The 14,877-nt window shown below is 37.7% G+C and overlaps 2 protein-coding genes across 6 annotated transcripts; both read right to left on the minus strand.

Annotated features, from left to right (window-relative positions):
• Positions 1 to 6,250: 6,250 nt before the first annotated feature.
• On the minus strand, positions 6,251 to 9,579 carry arl3a (ADP ribosylation factor like GTPase 3a). 5 transcript variants are annotated; one of them, XM_079855259.1, is made up of 6 exons: positions 9,515 to 9,579; positions 8,793 to 8,936; positions 8,283 to 8,399; positions 7,720 to 7,770; positions 7,192 to 7,377; positions 6,251 to 7,088 (listed from the first exon to the last, which is right to left on the minus strand). In XM_079855259.1, exons 1-6 carry the CDS (start codon positions 9,515 to 9,517, stop codon positions 7,041 to 7,043), a joined length of 549 nt encoding a protein of 182 aa, XP_079711385.1. In that variant the 5' UTR covers positions 9,518 to 9,579; the 3' UTR covers positions 6,251 to 7,040. The 5 variants fall into 5 exon arrangements, with proteins under 5 accessions (XP_079711385.1, XP_079711386.1, XP_079711387.1 ...); XM_079855260.1 differs by having other exon boundaries at positions 6,257 to 7,088; positions 8,793 to 8,916; XM_079855261.1 differs by having other exon boundaries at positions 6,257 to 7,088; positions 8,793 to 8,916; positions 9,335 to 9,525.
• A 247-nt stretch (positions 9,580 to 9,826) lies between these two features.
• Positions 9,827 to 13,206, minus strand: npm3 (nucleophosmin/nucleoplasmin, 3). The gene is made up of 5 exons (XM_079856349.1): positions 13,004 to 13,206; positions 12,679 to 12,764; positions 11,270 to 11,389; positions 11,083 to 11,176; positions 9,827 to 10,949 (listed from the first exon to the last, which is right to left on the minus strand). Exons 1-5 carry the CDS (start codon positions 13,074 to 13,076, stop codon positions 10,846 to 10,848), a joined length of 477 nt encoding a protein of 158 aa, XP_079712475.1. The 5' UTR covers positions 13,077 to 13,206; the 3' UTR covers positions 9,827 to 10,845.
• Between the last annotated feature and the right edge of the window lie 1,671 nt (positions 13,207 to 14,877).

Here is a 14,877-nt window from a genome sequence, read left to right on the forward strand (position 1 = left end):
CATGCTTTTGTTCATATGGTGCTCTTCACTGTTGCTTAGCAAAATAGTAGGTGTGTTTGACTTCAGCTGTGGCTGGATTTAACCGATTGACAAGATTTGCCGATTGCAGGCAGGGAAAATGGAGTAGTGAAGTTAGACACTTTTTGCTTCCCGTAGTGATGCTTGCACTGTTTGCATACTTTAACACAGATGAAGTGGATTAGCTGCAATATTTGTCAAATACACAGACATTTAAGATGCTTTCATGTAGCAACAGAAACCACCTTTGCAGTGTAAAATAGACGCTAGTCTGTTCACGAGCACCACCAAGTCGTCCGTTTTTTTTGCAGTGTGATGGAAAAGAGATTAGAACACCTCTGTTAATAAAAATAAATGTTACGTTGACAACGTGTGAATGTTCGTGTCGAAACAGCCATTCATTGCACCAAAATTACATTTATCTTGGTGTGTGAACAGGCCATGAGAGTAGAGGAGAACAACAGAAATGATACGTAGCCCTTTCTCAAAAACAAAACAAATTCCCAGAAACCTTAGGGGGATCTGCCTGAAACAGAGCAGGCCGAAGCTGCTGACTTTTCAGTGCTGCCAAATGGTATGTGCTTTTTTTCCTTTTGATCAGATGGTTATTTTCCATAAAACAAAAGGTGAGTATGTGGGCCTTTGCTGCCATGCTGGATGCATCAAGAAAGATTAGAGTTTACCCTACAAAACTAATACGGTCACATGTGTACCATCAAATGAGAATTTGTGGACCCACCTGTATTTAGTGCTGACCAGTTCAGCTGTAAATCTGAGACAGATGTTAATACCAGATGTATGTAGGGCTATTGTTTTTACTGCTTCTCATTCTCATATTGCTTTACGCTGATACCATAGAGTGAGCAGAAAAGACAGAGAGGCATAAAGTTTTTAAGCGATTTTCAGAAAAAGGAAACGCTGAAAGAGGAGACGATAGGGAAGAGAGGAGTCAACATCTAATTTGGAATGTCTGTCGGTGCCTCACATGCTCAATAATCTATTTACCATGCAGAATTAAGATTTCTGCTATCCAGCACATTGCAGCTCCAATCCCTAAAGCCAGGATGGATAATCCAAAATCCCTCTTAGGGCTTGTGAGGCCAGACCTGGAGCAACAGAGGCAGGAGAGCTGCAGAGGCCTCTGGGTACTTCAGAGATCAACCCACGGAAACAACTTAACTTAAAAGAAGCCCAATTCAGTGGGAAAATCACAGACTTGGCAACACTGATCTTCACACCGATCATTTCTATACACTTAGAGTTCATGACCAGGCTGTCAAAAACACATCAGATGACAAATGATACGATACATCATAGTTTTGTGTGAGGAACAGTTTAAAATGATCATTATTCACTGATAATCTTCCCCTTTGTGGCAGCTCTTTCTTGTACACTACTGTTCAAATGTTTAGGGTAAGATTTGCATGTCACATGAACCTTCAGAAATCATTTGTGCTCCAAGAAACACCAAACAGGTTTGGAATGACAAGAGGGTGAGTAAATGCTGAAGGAATTTTCTTTTTCTTTTTTTTTTTAGTGGTGAACTGTCCCTTTAAGAATCTGCTATTCCTATCTGTGTATTTTGTTAATACCAAAGATTTAAAAACCCTGGTTAAATAAAACATTGAACTAGGCGTAGCAGTAAGGCTTACAGGAAACACTGCGCGTCTGTTTGAAGGCTGAATTCCCAGGCTCCAGTGTTAATAATTTGGAGATACTCGGGTAACAAAGAGGGCAGCCAGAGCAGCAGATTTCCCTCTCGTCTCCAGTTACTCATTACAGGAATATGAAACCAGAAGATCTCTGTAGCATTTGCTGGCCTGACAAGCCCTGCACTGTGTGTGGATGTCTTTGATTAGGCTATGGAATTAGAAGTGTGATGTGTCATAGAGAAGATGGATAAATGCGCAGGGCTTCGGGCCTGCTAATGCAACGGCAGCTGCACAACAGCTGACAGGCTCCCGGCGGAGCAACAGCATTAAAACACACCTTCAGCGAGGCCCCTACACTGAGGCATGTGCACACACACACACACACGGTTGCCATGGTAACACACACACAGCTGTCAAGAGCATCAGACCACACCCCAGTGAACAGGCAAATACACACCAATGAAGTGATATATAGTGATGAGTTGATGTTCACAAACACACTATATCTCCATTCCTCGCCCTCTCTCTTACACAAACAGACATGAGCAAACTTGCTCTTGAGCTTCATATGGAAAAATGATGACACATGGGAAATATTAAGCCATTCAAACTGAAACAGTTAATGTGATTATGTTCTGTAAATGAAAGATGTCATCATCTCATTAGACATGGTTACACTGAGAGTTGAGGCACAGCTCTCTCTTCCCGTATTCCTTACAATTACAGCTATCTGTGTGTTGCAATGTTCATTTTTAAATTTGTTTATTTAACCAACTTTTACTGTAAACATTACAAATTGCTACACATACTGTACATGGTATGAATCATCAAGCCAGGAGGATTACTAGAAAAGACAACACAGGCTATGACAACACAGGAAATGGGAGATGTCATCAAAAAGGCAAAGGTAGTCATTGCAACGTCATTGGATGCTTTCCGTAGGATTCATTAAATACAAAATTATGTTTTTTTTTATCGGAATACAGGATATTTATTTTTTAAGAGACTTGGAATGGAAATTTTAATAGGCTCCATCCGAAATCCTAAACTTCCCTTAGTATGCGACAAAAGAAGTGTGTCCGAATTCATAGTACTAAAAGAGTTGAAAAAAAGTACCCGGATGGCCTACTACTTCCGGTGAGATTCTGAAGTGTGCATTCGATGGACACTTTACTATCCCATGAGGCCACGGGAGAGGATTTGTGAATGGCAGTGATGCGAGGCATCTGACACTGATAGGGCATATGATAATGACGACATGGCAAATGTAGTACGTCCGAATTACATTCATACTACACACACATTATAGAACGTTCTTTTTTTGGCAGTCGCGAAGCAATTGCTTATTCAAAATAAGTACCTACTCAATTTTGGATGCTGTCATAGTCTTTTATAACCTATTGTGACATATATCTGAGTAAAACGGTTTATTGAAAGAGAAAACAAAAAAAGGGTGGGACTTGATTTTGTCTATTGGGAGTTTTGTCTATTCGGAAATCTCCGCCGCCATTTTGAAGTGCGTTCATCTTCATAAGTGGGCGAGGGAAGCTTATTTGAACAGACCCTCGGACCCTCGATTTTGACTGAGGGAGCAAATCTTCTCAATATGTACACTTCAGGCAGATCCATAGACCACAATGCAACACGAATGTGATATTACAGCAGATCGCACTTATATTACCAACTCTTAGTGTAAGAAATTGGAGTTATTTTGACATTTAACCGCACAATACTTGTAGCTATAAGTTTATTGTATTGGTATGATTTTCATTTTATATTTTCTCCCACAGCCCAAGCATACATACAGGCCTAGAATGATGCGTAAAACAAATTCATAAGGGGAAAAAATTTAAATAATAAATTAGCTTCATTGCGGATTCCAAGTGATCAAGGGCTTAGGGCACATTTCAAGGGTTCTGCCAGGGTATTCATGCAATGTTAGCAATGATGTACACCTGAGTGAAGGAGACTGAGGGAAGTTTGGATGAGACGTTAAACCGAGGTCCTGACTCTCTGTGGTCAATAAAAAGCCAAATTTGCCCCTTGGCCTCTGTCCATCATGGCCTCCTAATCATCCCTATATACTGATTGGCTTCATCACTCTGTCTCCTCTCCACCAGTAAGCTGGTGTGTGGTGGGCGTTCTGGCGCAATATGGCTGCCGTCGCATCATCCAGGTGGATGCTGCACATTGGAGGTGGTTGAGGAGAATCCCCTTTCCATGTAAAGCGCTTTGAGTACCCAGAAAAGCACTATATAAATTTAACAAATTACTATTATTATTAAGTTAGCGAGAGAAGGGCATAACAAATTGGACTTAAGCACAGCCATGATCAGAGAGATGTAGCTGCCAGAGCGAGGGTGAGTTCATGTTTTTGATAAAAGATTGAGGGCACATGAATATAAATAAAAACTAAAGAAGCGCAACAGATAAATTATTAATAATGAACAACATTCCATAAAAAATATGAATTATCAATTTTGATTTAATGGTGACTTTTAAAAAGTATGCTCAAAGATTTCTGTTTATTGTGCCATTCTAAATCAGTAAAACATTCTTTCTTCTTTGAAACACAAAAAAAAAACATTTAAAAAAAATACAGATTGTTTCAAAGCAGGCTTTAATAAGCAGGAAAATGACAGTGATGTAAAATTAATTACGAAATTATTAAATAAATTATGAAACGAACTCGATTTCAGCTCTACAGAAGATAATATCATTATTCAGCTCAGTTCACTGTCGTACCAATTCAGTTCAATAACTCAGTGTTGCAAAGTTCATTAATTATGAAACAAGTTTGATTCAGCTATAAGTAGTTCAACAGAAGGCAATAATGTCATTATTTATTTAAAGTCAGTTAAATGTTTATTCAATTCAGTTCAGTAATAGTGTTGATGTTGCAAAGTTATCCAGCTCAGTTCATATTTTGTTCTCGATATATGTAGTTCTTTGTATATCAATGCGTAGGCCTATAATTGCCTTTTAAACATAATTGTGTCCTAAAAATGAAAGTCAGTGGGGTCCTCCTGTGTTGTTTTGGAACTCACTGAGTTTCACTGTATATGGACAAAAACAGCTACAAACATTCTTTTTAGCATACAGGTTTGATGATTATGACCGAATTCTCCTGTTTGTGATTCCTTATCAACATCGCAGTGGTCGGTCTCACTGGCAGCTGACACACGTCATCGCCACATCCTTCACAGCACAGGTGGCTTCTGCAGAGAGGTACGGTTCTGTGTAATTCAGTGGACAAACTCAAAAACAGCAAATGTCTGTTGCTCACTGATTTGCAAATGAAGGTGCTGACAGTCCCGGTGCACGAAAACCCACCCTGTGTCTCTGTTTGCTGAGTGCTTGGACTGAAGACTGGGCAAAGCAAGGAGTTGAGTGAATGTATACTCTGAGGAATGAGTTCTTTTGTGAACCCACAACATCTCTGAGTGCTTTGTCTGTCAATCAACTGAGCGTATGAATTTCAGTTACCAAGAATAAAGCATCAATAGCTACGAGTTATTTGTAAGTGCACTGCCAGCTCCAGAGAAAAGCGTGAACGCCTTTACTCGTATATGAAACAGCAGGTATCTATGCATTTAACAGTTCTGACATGACCATAAAGCAGTTGCCATGGCAACATAGGGTTTAACAGAGGTGTGACATTAGCCCTGCCCTCTAAGGGGGGAGGAGAGCCCCAGTGGAACACAAGGTCACCTGCCCACACCTGCCTCTCTCCATAGAGATAGATAGATAGTTGGTTGGATGGATGGATGGATGGATGGATGCATGGATGGATGGATGGATGGATGGATAGATAGATAGATAGATAGATAGATAGATAGATAGATTCATTTGTCAGTGTTTCAAATGTAAATACAGGTCACTATCCACCTTTGGCAACACTATTTTTGTGCGACACTTCCGGTTAATTAGCCGCTATAGGAAGATAATTACAAGAAAAACAAACTAAGTACAGACCCGGTAAAACTATTTGCGATACAATCCAGTGCGTTTATGATTATGATAATACATTTGCCTACAATAATGACAGCAGCTACCTACTCTTTGCAATATCAAGCAGCATAACGGACTGTTTTTGTACTGAAAGCGATTCAAACGTGACCGGAAGCCTTTGGCTCGCACATTAAAGTTACAAATGGCCGCGCCCGCTATTACCTTAAAAATAAAGTTGATACGTTTAGATTCTCAGCTCTAATGGACTATAATGCATTTAAGGCGGATTGATTTAAGTGTGCTGTAATATGACGGGGTTCGAGTTGTAGTTTTGACTTATTAGCCTAATGTTAAATGGTAATGAGCAGCTTCTGTCTCACAACTTAAAGGAGTATGTTAGGCTAACTTAGCTGGCAAAATGGGCTTTCAATAAAACTTGGCTACCGATGCAGTAGAAAGGCAAAAAAGTTTTGAAATCAGAAAATCTTTAGGTGCAGATTCTCTGGTTGTAAGGCGGTAAAAAAACAACTGTTGACTTTCACCATTAAATGTGCACTGGCTAACATTTTACAGACATAGCCTACACAAAATATTACTGTATATTTTAAGCTTAAGCATTGAAACCAAGAGAAAGGAGAAATGTCATTTAATTTTCATTTTGTAGACATTTACTAAATATTTATTTTCATAAGTTTGAATGTATTCTGTTTTGAAAAAGAGAAAATAGTTTGTGACGAGCATCTGCGCTGCTGGTCTGGTGCTTGCTTGAGGCTTCTGACTTTTACAGAAGGCATTATGTGAATTAGAATATTGTCTCGATATCATGTCAAATGGAAAAAAACTCCTCAATGCCACAGCCAGGTGCTTAAGCAAGCACACCTGTGTAGCAACCCTGCTGGTTGTTATACACAGGTATCCATTGTGATTCAGCCAGATGCTCATCCCACAGTAAAATATTTATTCAGTGGTTCAAGCCAGTAAAATAACACAGTCTATGCAAAAAAAAAAAAAAAAAAATGTATGCAATGTTTTATTTTATTTTATCTAGCATAGTATAAAAAATCTAAAAGGAATAAATCATAGAAATCCAAGATATTAAAATAGATTCCAAGATCAAACGGACAACATTCTAATGAATAATAATAATACCAGAAAAAAAAACAAAAAAAAACACTTATACACTCAATTCAGTGGTTGATTGTACATTATAAATCAAATTATTTCAGAGTATCATGCTCTTGCACAGTGTTGACAGAGTAACTGCGGGTGAGACAGAGTTGATGGCTGAGGAATGATTCAGAGGGGTCAGGGGTTAGAAAAGCCTCCTCATATCCCTTTAACCTGGACGAGCTGGTAGAAAATCCACACAGTCCACAAAGTTTGATTTTCACATTCCCTTTACAAAAAGTACTAGGCTTACTACTTCTTCTTTGCAGTAATGTTCTTGCAGACCCAGTTCATGCCATCCTGAAAGAAAGGAGCACTTTAGCCAAAAACCAGCCGCTGATGGGAAGGTCTAAACAACTGACTGGAAAAATAAAACAAGGCTAATGTAAAAGCAATGACTCACCTGGACTCCCTCTCCCGTAAGTGCAGAGCAGGACTGAATTTGCCAAATACGGTCCCGAATGGTGTGCAGGTTCAGTCCCTCTGCGATCTCAGAGGCTGGAGCAGCGGTCAGCAGGTCTTGTTTATTGGCAAAGATTAAAACAGGTACGCCACTAAGTTTCTCCTCATCTAGCAGCTCAGACAACTCCTGCACACCACATAAACAATTCAAATAGTAATTCAATAGCTCATTCAAATACTTTCAGCATGGATTTGCTTGAACAAATGCATATCAAGAAAGTACATGCTTACACATTTCTTGGAGCAATTTAGTGTTTCACTTCCAATAAAATAAAAACGCTGCAGTGAACTGTATGAAGCAGGAAAATGTAGCTAGACATAGACCTGACCAAGTGTGAAGCCACATAGTGTGAGACATATCCTGCAGAGACCTTGAAAGGTTCATAATCTCTCATCTACACACATACGCACACACAAACAAGACAAGTAATAATGAACACATTTGCTATAATGATAGATCTTTTTATACCTGTCCTGTTTCCTCAAATCTCTTCCTGTCTGCACTGTCTATGACATAAATCTAAAATGCAAAAACACAACGTCAAAATCATCACATAAACAAATATAAGAAAATATCACATACTTAAGAAATATATATATATATATACATACACAACTGTTCAAAAGTTTGAGGTCAGTACGATATTTAAAAGAATAAATTAATACTTTTATTCAGCAAGGATGTATTAAATATATCAAAAGTGAGAGTAAATGCTGTTTATCAAAGAATTCTTCAAAAAATATTAAGCAGCACAACTTTTCAAAAATTGATGATAATAATAATTGGTTACTGCTTGCTGCAAATTAAGCTTTGCCATCACATAAAAAACAAAAACATTTTAAAATATATTCAAATAGCAAACTAGAAATATTTACAAGAATATTTCACAATGTTGTTAGTATTGTATTATTTTTAAACTATATTTTTGGAGAGCATTAGAGACTTCTTTAGAACTTTTGAATGGCAGTGATATATGATAATGAATAATGGCTATGCATAACTCATAAACATATCTCGTAAGAAACACTCACAAGCATGTCAGTATTTTCAAAGTAGTTTCTCCAGTATGGTCTAATCTTCCTCTGGCCTCCAATGTCCCAGACATTCAGTTTGAAGCCCTGAGACTGCACGCTCTTAATGTTAAAGCCCTGGCAAGGACAGAAGAATTAAAACTAACTGAACAATGCTGTATTGTGCTAAAGCAAGAAAAAACCCTTAAAGGGATAGTTCACCCAAAAATGAAAATTTTGGCATTACTTACTCACCAGAAAGTTGACGCCACCCATTGACTTCCATAGTATTCTTTTTTTCCTACAATGGAAGTCAATGGGTGCCGTCAACTGTCTGGTTACCGATATTCTTTAAAATATCTTCATTTGTGCTCAACAGAAGAAAGAAATTCATACAGGTTTGGAACAACATGAAGGTTAGTAAATGAAGACAAATATATATCCCTTTAAGAGCTTATTCTATGAAAATGGAAGAAACTAACTTTTTACAAGGCAATTTGTATTTCCTGCAAAAGGGAGATGGTGCGTTACCTGTGTTGGTGTGATGTGACTAATATCCTCAGAGGCTAGCTGTTTGAGAAGTGTCGTCTTTCCACCATTGTCTAATCCGAGGAGCAGAATGCGTATCTCCTGGTCTGGAGCACTCTTTAGTTTTCTAAGGATTGACAACAAACCCTGGAATAAACATAATATGCTCAATAACCAGATTTTAAACAAGACAACAATGACACTATATAAGGACATTTGTTAGGGGGAAAAAAAATACTTCTCTCAGCTAAGTATGAAAAAGACAAAGACATTTGTAGATTTAAATTTAAATAATTTAGTTATATTCAATACAAAATAAAATAAGAGATTAAAGATAGCTAGAATGACACTATTCACTCATTATATAAAAAAAAAATCCAGTGAAAGTGAAAGATGATTAAATGATGACATTTTGTTCAACTATCCATTTAACGACGGTGGCTACAATGTCATAATAATTTCTTGAATGAGTTACAATCTTTACATTTGAATTATTCGGGAAATAAGTAACGTTAACGAGACAGGGGAAGGCAAATAACGTTAACTGAGACTTAGCGCCGCTGATCCATCAGGCTTCACTCCTACAGAAAGCCCGCTACTGCAGCTAATAATCAAGACTTCACGCTGCAAACGCGGAATAAATTACGCGTATTTCCAAAGTTTCTAAAATCTCAGTGAAATACAAAATACACTAAGATAGGACTAAAGGCAGATTAACTTCTCACCATCTTCCTCCCTTCCGAGACGCCGACGATGGTTACTAGGGGGAGTTAAGTGACGTCACCCGCTGTTGGCGTCATTTTAAAGGAACCGCAGTTGTCACATTTTTCTGGTTATCATCACAAATGTTAAAGGCAGGTACGCCTAAATAATAGCTACTGAACATTTCCACCGTTATTTCCCAAGAAGAAATACTATTCGCACATTTTGTTACACAACATGGGGTAAGTTGTCACCGAAAAACTCGACATTAAACAGTCTATTATAGGTTTTCCAGCAAACTTTGAAGTAAAACAAATTTAAATGGTAGAAGAATTATGAATCAAAACAATTTATTAAACAGCAAAAATGTAAAAGGTAAAGTACAAAAATAATGAACAGATGTTAGATTGACCTAATAGATCTGTTAATATTTAACTTTAGGTTAAAATCTATTTTCATTATATAAAAGACTTGTCTTAATGTATACATTTGTGGTTTTATTGTGTTCATGTTCCATTTTATATGTATATACACACCCACACACTGATTATATATGTGTGTATGTATGTATATATATATTGTTGACTTGCACACATGGAACTATGCAAATCCAGGTTCACCCTGGTGAATTTACCAAAACAGTTGATAAGAGAGCTCTTAAATAAAAGTACCATTTGCACCGATTCTACTAAAACAACTAATTTTATTTACAGATTCTGTAAATAAATCTGTAAAAATACAAAAATGACAACAATGGCAAGTCCTCCTTGACTGATCTCAACATCAAATGCACCATGCAAAACTTCCCTCTATCAGTCCTTCAAAAAGGGACTAAGATTTAAAAACACTGGTTGCCAAAAAAATAAAAAGATTATGACAAAAGTTCAAACAACAAAACGATGCGTGATAAGAAGAAAATCTGTAGAGAATAATGCTGGTGCTTTCCCTGAAGGCAGATGCAGATTGACAGGCTTTTCACTGTCATGGTACAGTTGTTACAGGGATAGTACATCCGGAATAATCCTTAAGTGCCCTCACTTAAGGGCAAAATGGTGACAGGACTGTGAATTTGTGGGTCTCCCAACTGAGAGTGAACCTGAAGGTTGGTGTTGGCGGTTACTTGCATACACATAACAGTATTAACTAATATAAACATTTTTAACATGAAGTAAATGTTCACAGAGCTGGCTGTATTGAGGCTTCAAACGTTCTATTTAACATTTTTACAATCTGACAGTACAAAATTCTTCACCACCCTCCATCATGTCTCATAGAAGAACATTACATCTAATATTGTATAAAACGTATAAAGGTCTGATGTAAACATCTCAATTTCTGTTCCACAAAGTTTGATTTAAATCTGCTTTTTCTTGGCTGGTTTGACTGAGGGCATTTCCTCCTCACTAATATCATCATCTTCATCTTCATCTGATATTTCAGACTCTTCATTCTCTGTGGCTGAAAGAGGAGAAATAATCAGCACCATTCAGTTTCAAAACCAAGGGGATAAAATAGCATGCTGTGTGTGAGTTTTAGCTTTAAATGCATTTTTTGTGATATAGAGACTTGCAACTGAGGTTTTATTTCTCACCAACTAAATGTAACCCACTGACAGTCACTGGTCCAGATCCAGATTTCAGCCGCAGTGTGACAGGAGCCATCAACTCAAACTCTCCAAGGCTTACCTGAGTAGAAACAGATGTGAAAAAAACTGATTTAAAAACTTGCAACATATTTGAATACCTATATTATACAACAGTTTAGTAAAAAAGCATTACCATAGGCAGGCAGGCAATGTTGAGATTAGCTACGGGCACAGATATTTTCTTTCCTTGGTGATTCATAGCGGTCACTTCCACAACATTATTCTCCTCTTTGGCACCATCACCCAGACAAATCTAATGGTTTGAGAGAAAGGTGTTTAAAAGTACAGGTCATCAAGCTCCTTACACATCTTAAATCATGATGAAATGAAAGCAGCAACTGATCATTTTGTCTATATCATGACATACAAATGAGTATAATGCATTATCGTAAAATAAAAAATGTTGGGCAGGAACTTGGTTCTATGAATCAGCTGTTTTTTTTTTTTTACCAGACTGGATTTATGAGATGTGGTTGTTACACTCCAGAAGTTGAGCTTGCAGGGGTGGGGTTTATGCAGACTAAAGGGGCAGACACATTTACCACGGTCTGGCAAATTTTCATGAGCGAAATCCAGCTTTCAATAGGAATCCACCCAATCGGGAATTTCACATGATTTTAACAGGTTTTGCATTGGGTTCACTGTGTTAACCAACAGTGAGTTCTGTGTGAGCTGTGCTTCATATATTGCTACACTATTGACAATAGACCGATTTGGCCCTTGAAATTGAGCTAAGTAATGAGCTCCATTAAAAGACTGGAGTAGTCATGCATACTTCACCTACGAGAACTCTGTCATTTCACCACAAGATCGAGAAATGGTTTCTCAAACCAGAAAAAAATATATAGGGCGGCACTTAATTTTGTCCATCGGGAATTGATTTGATCATTGTGGTTTGCTATAGCTGTGATCTCATATAAATGACAGGTTGTCCCACCCCTGCTGAATGAGGGAGGGGAAGTCATTTTAATTAAGATAACCACACAGTTGACAGCACCCTTTTCACTTCCATAGTATTTTTTTTTTTTTTTTTAAACCAACATTCTTCAAAATATCTACTTTTGTGTTCAACAGACCAAAAAAAAAAACAAAAAAAAAAAACACGTATACAGGTTTGGAACAACTTGATGAGTAAATAAATGACCATTTTAATTTTTGGGTGATTTCCCTTTAAAAAAAATAAATAAAATAAATGTACATGGATGAATCATTTATAATAAACAAGGCTAAAATAAGAACTGTCAAGTTGGATTTCGTGGTGACTTTAAACAGAAGGTGATATAAAAAGAGAAAGAAACACACAGACGAATTGTTCACAATAAGATCTATAATATGCATAGAGAAAATAGATGAATTTTTATTTCATATTGACTTTAAAACTATAAATTAGCCAAAAATGAAAATCTATCATGATTTGATCAACATTATATTACTTCACAGTCATCATTACAAGAGCTGTATAAAAAACGTAATGAAAGTGAATGGCTACATATACAGGTTTAGGACAGGCAAACTCTTCCTTTAATAAAATATTCTACGAACCGTCCTGAGCTCCAGAAAGTGTTCCACATCTTCATCTTCGTCTGCTTGAAATGTGTAAAATGGAACTTCAGAAGACAACTCACAACCTGATGGAGATCAAAATCACACTATTATATAAGTAGCCTATATTTAATTTATATGCAGAAATGAATGTAATTCCTGAAAACGAGCACGTTTGAACGGTATTTTAAGGGTAAAGTAATCCAGTTTTTTTAATGAACGTTAAACATCTCTGGCCACAATTATTAAAGGAATAGTCAATTGCAGTTGTTCCACGTGTGCTAGTAAATCTACAAAGCATGCAGCGCGTCACTGTTGATCTTACTGAACACATAGCTTTCCAGTCGCGAGCGTGAGTCCACCCCACTGTCCGATGTTTCGTCCTCAACAAACGACATAACTGTTCGAACGTTACTAATATCACTCAAAAAAAGGTTACAATATCCACAGTGCAAGTCGCGTTTCCAAAACACATGTGAAGGGTACGCGGAAAACGGCGCGTGATTATGACGTCATCCGCACTGCCCTAAAAGCTCGTTTTTAATTGTTACAGTATCTAAAAGACATTGTCACAATTAAATATACAATACAGGTAAAAAGTTGGGAATAATTACGATTTAAAAAAAAACGTTTTGAAATAATTCTTTTATACTCACTAAGGCTGCATAAATATAGGCCGACAGCAAAAAGGTAATATTGTGAAATATTCAAACTTAAAGCAACACTAAGTAACATTTTTTTTTTTACCTTAAAATAATGTTTCCAAAATCATCAAGTCGTAACAGGGTGAAAGGCACTTCTGCATTCGCTTTGCAGCCCTATATCTGCTAACCACACTATGCAAGTTTGCCAAACCGGGTCGCGTTTCTGTAGTTCGAATGAGACATAAGAAAACTACAAATTTGACTTGCTTTACGTCAAGCGTTACAGTAGTCATTATTTAGTTTTTCTTCGTTTCTGATGTCGCAATACATCATACTTTCATGAAATCATGCAACATACTCTACCTTGTCTGTGGACATCGTTCATTCAAAGCCGGTGCTGCATAAACAGCGAGCGTGCGTGTGACGGTAGGCTGCGGGCGGCAAAATGATTTACGACAGCGGTAATGGACAATTCCGCTTCCAACCTGTAGGGCGACCAAAGAGGAAAAGTTCCTTAGTGTTGCTTTAATGTCTTACAATGCAATTTCGTTCTGTTTGTGCAAAGCTACATTTTCAGCAGCCATTACTCCAGTCTTCAATCTAACATGATCCTTTGCATAGTCAGGTGAAAAAGAAAATACACCCTTTTGAATTTGTTTTAACATATCAGGACAAAAAAAAAAAAAATCATCTGGTTCACAAAAATAAATGCAAAATGGAGAAGCCATATGTAACAAACTAAGTAGACTACACCCTATGATTCAGCTGCTTGTAGAGCCACTTTTAGCCGCAATACGTTGAAGGAATAGTTTTCTATATGACTTTATCAGTCTCGCTCACATCATTGTGGAGGAATTTAGGCCCGCTCTTCTTTACAACGTTGCTTCAGTTCATTGAGGTTTGCGGGCATTTGTTTATGCACAGCTCTCTGAAGGTCCTGCCACAGCATTTCAATCAGGCTGAGGTCTGGACTTTGACTTGGCCAGTGCAACACCTTGATTCCTTTCAATTTCAGCCATTCTGTTGTAGATTTGCTGGTGTTCATGGGATCATTGTTGCACAGCCCAATTTCCGCCAAGTTTCAGCTGTCAGACAGATGGCCTCACATTTGAATCTAGAATACTTAGGTAAACAGAGAAGTTCATGGTCGACTCAGTGACTACAAGGTGTCCAGGTCCTGTGGCTGCAAAAGTCTTGAGGATTGTTCAGATGCAACTTTGCAAACCTAAGCCGTGCTGCCATGTTTTTTTAGAGAGAGAGAAGCAGCTTTCTCCTGGCAACCCTTCCAAACATGCTATACTCATCCAGTCTTTTTCTAATTGTACTCTCATGAACTTTAGCATTTAATATATTAATTGAGGCCTGAAGAGTCTGAGGTGTAGTCCTTGGGCCTTTTGCAATTTCTCTGAGCAGTGCCTGGCCTGACTTTGAGGTGAATTTGCTGGGACGTCCACTCCAGGGAAGACTGGCAACTATTCCACGTTTTCCACTTTAAATAATCTTCCTCACTGTAGAATGATGGACTTCAAATTGTTGGAAAGTGGCTGTATAACCC

The sequence above is a fragment of the Squalius cephalus genome, assembly GCF_949319135.1.
Source record: "Squalius cephalus genome assembly, chromosome: 21".
NCBI lineage: Eukaryota > Metazoa > Chordata > Actinopteri > Cypriniformes > Leuciscidae > Squalius > Squalius cephalus.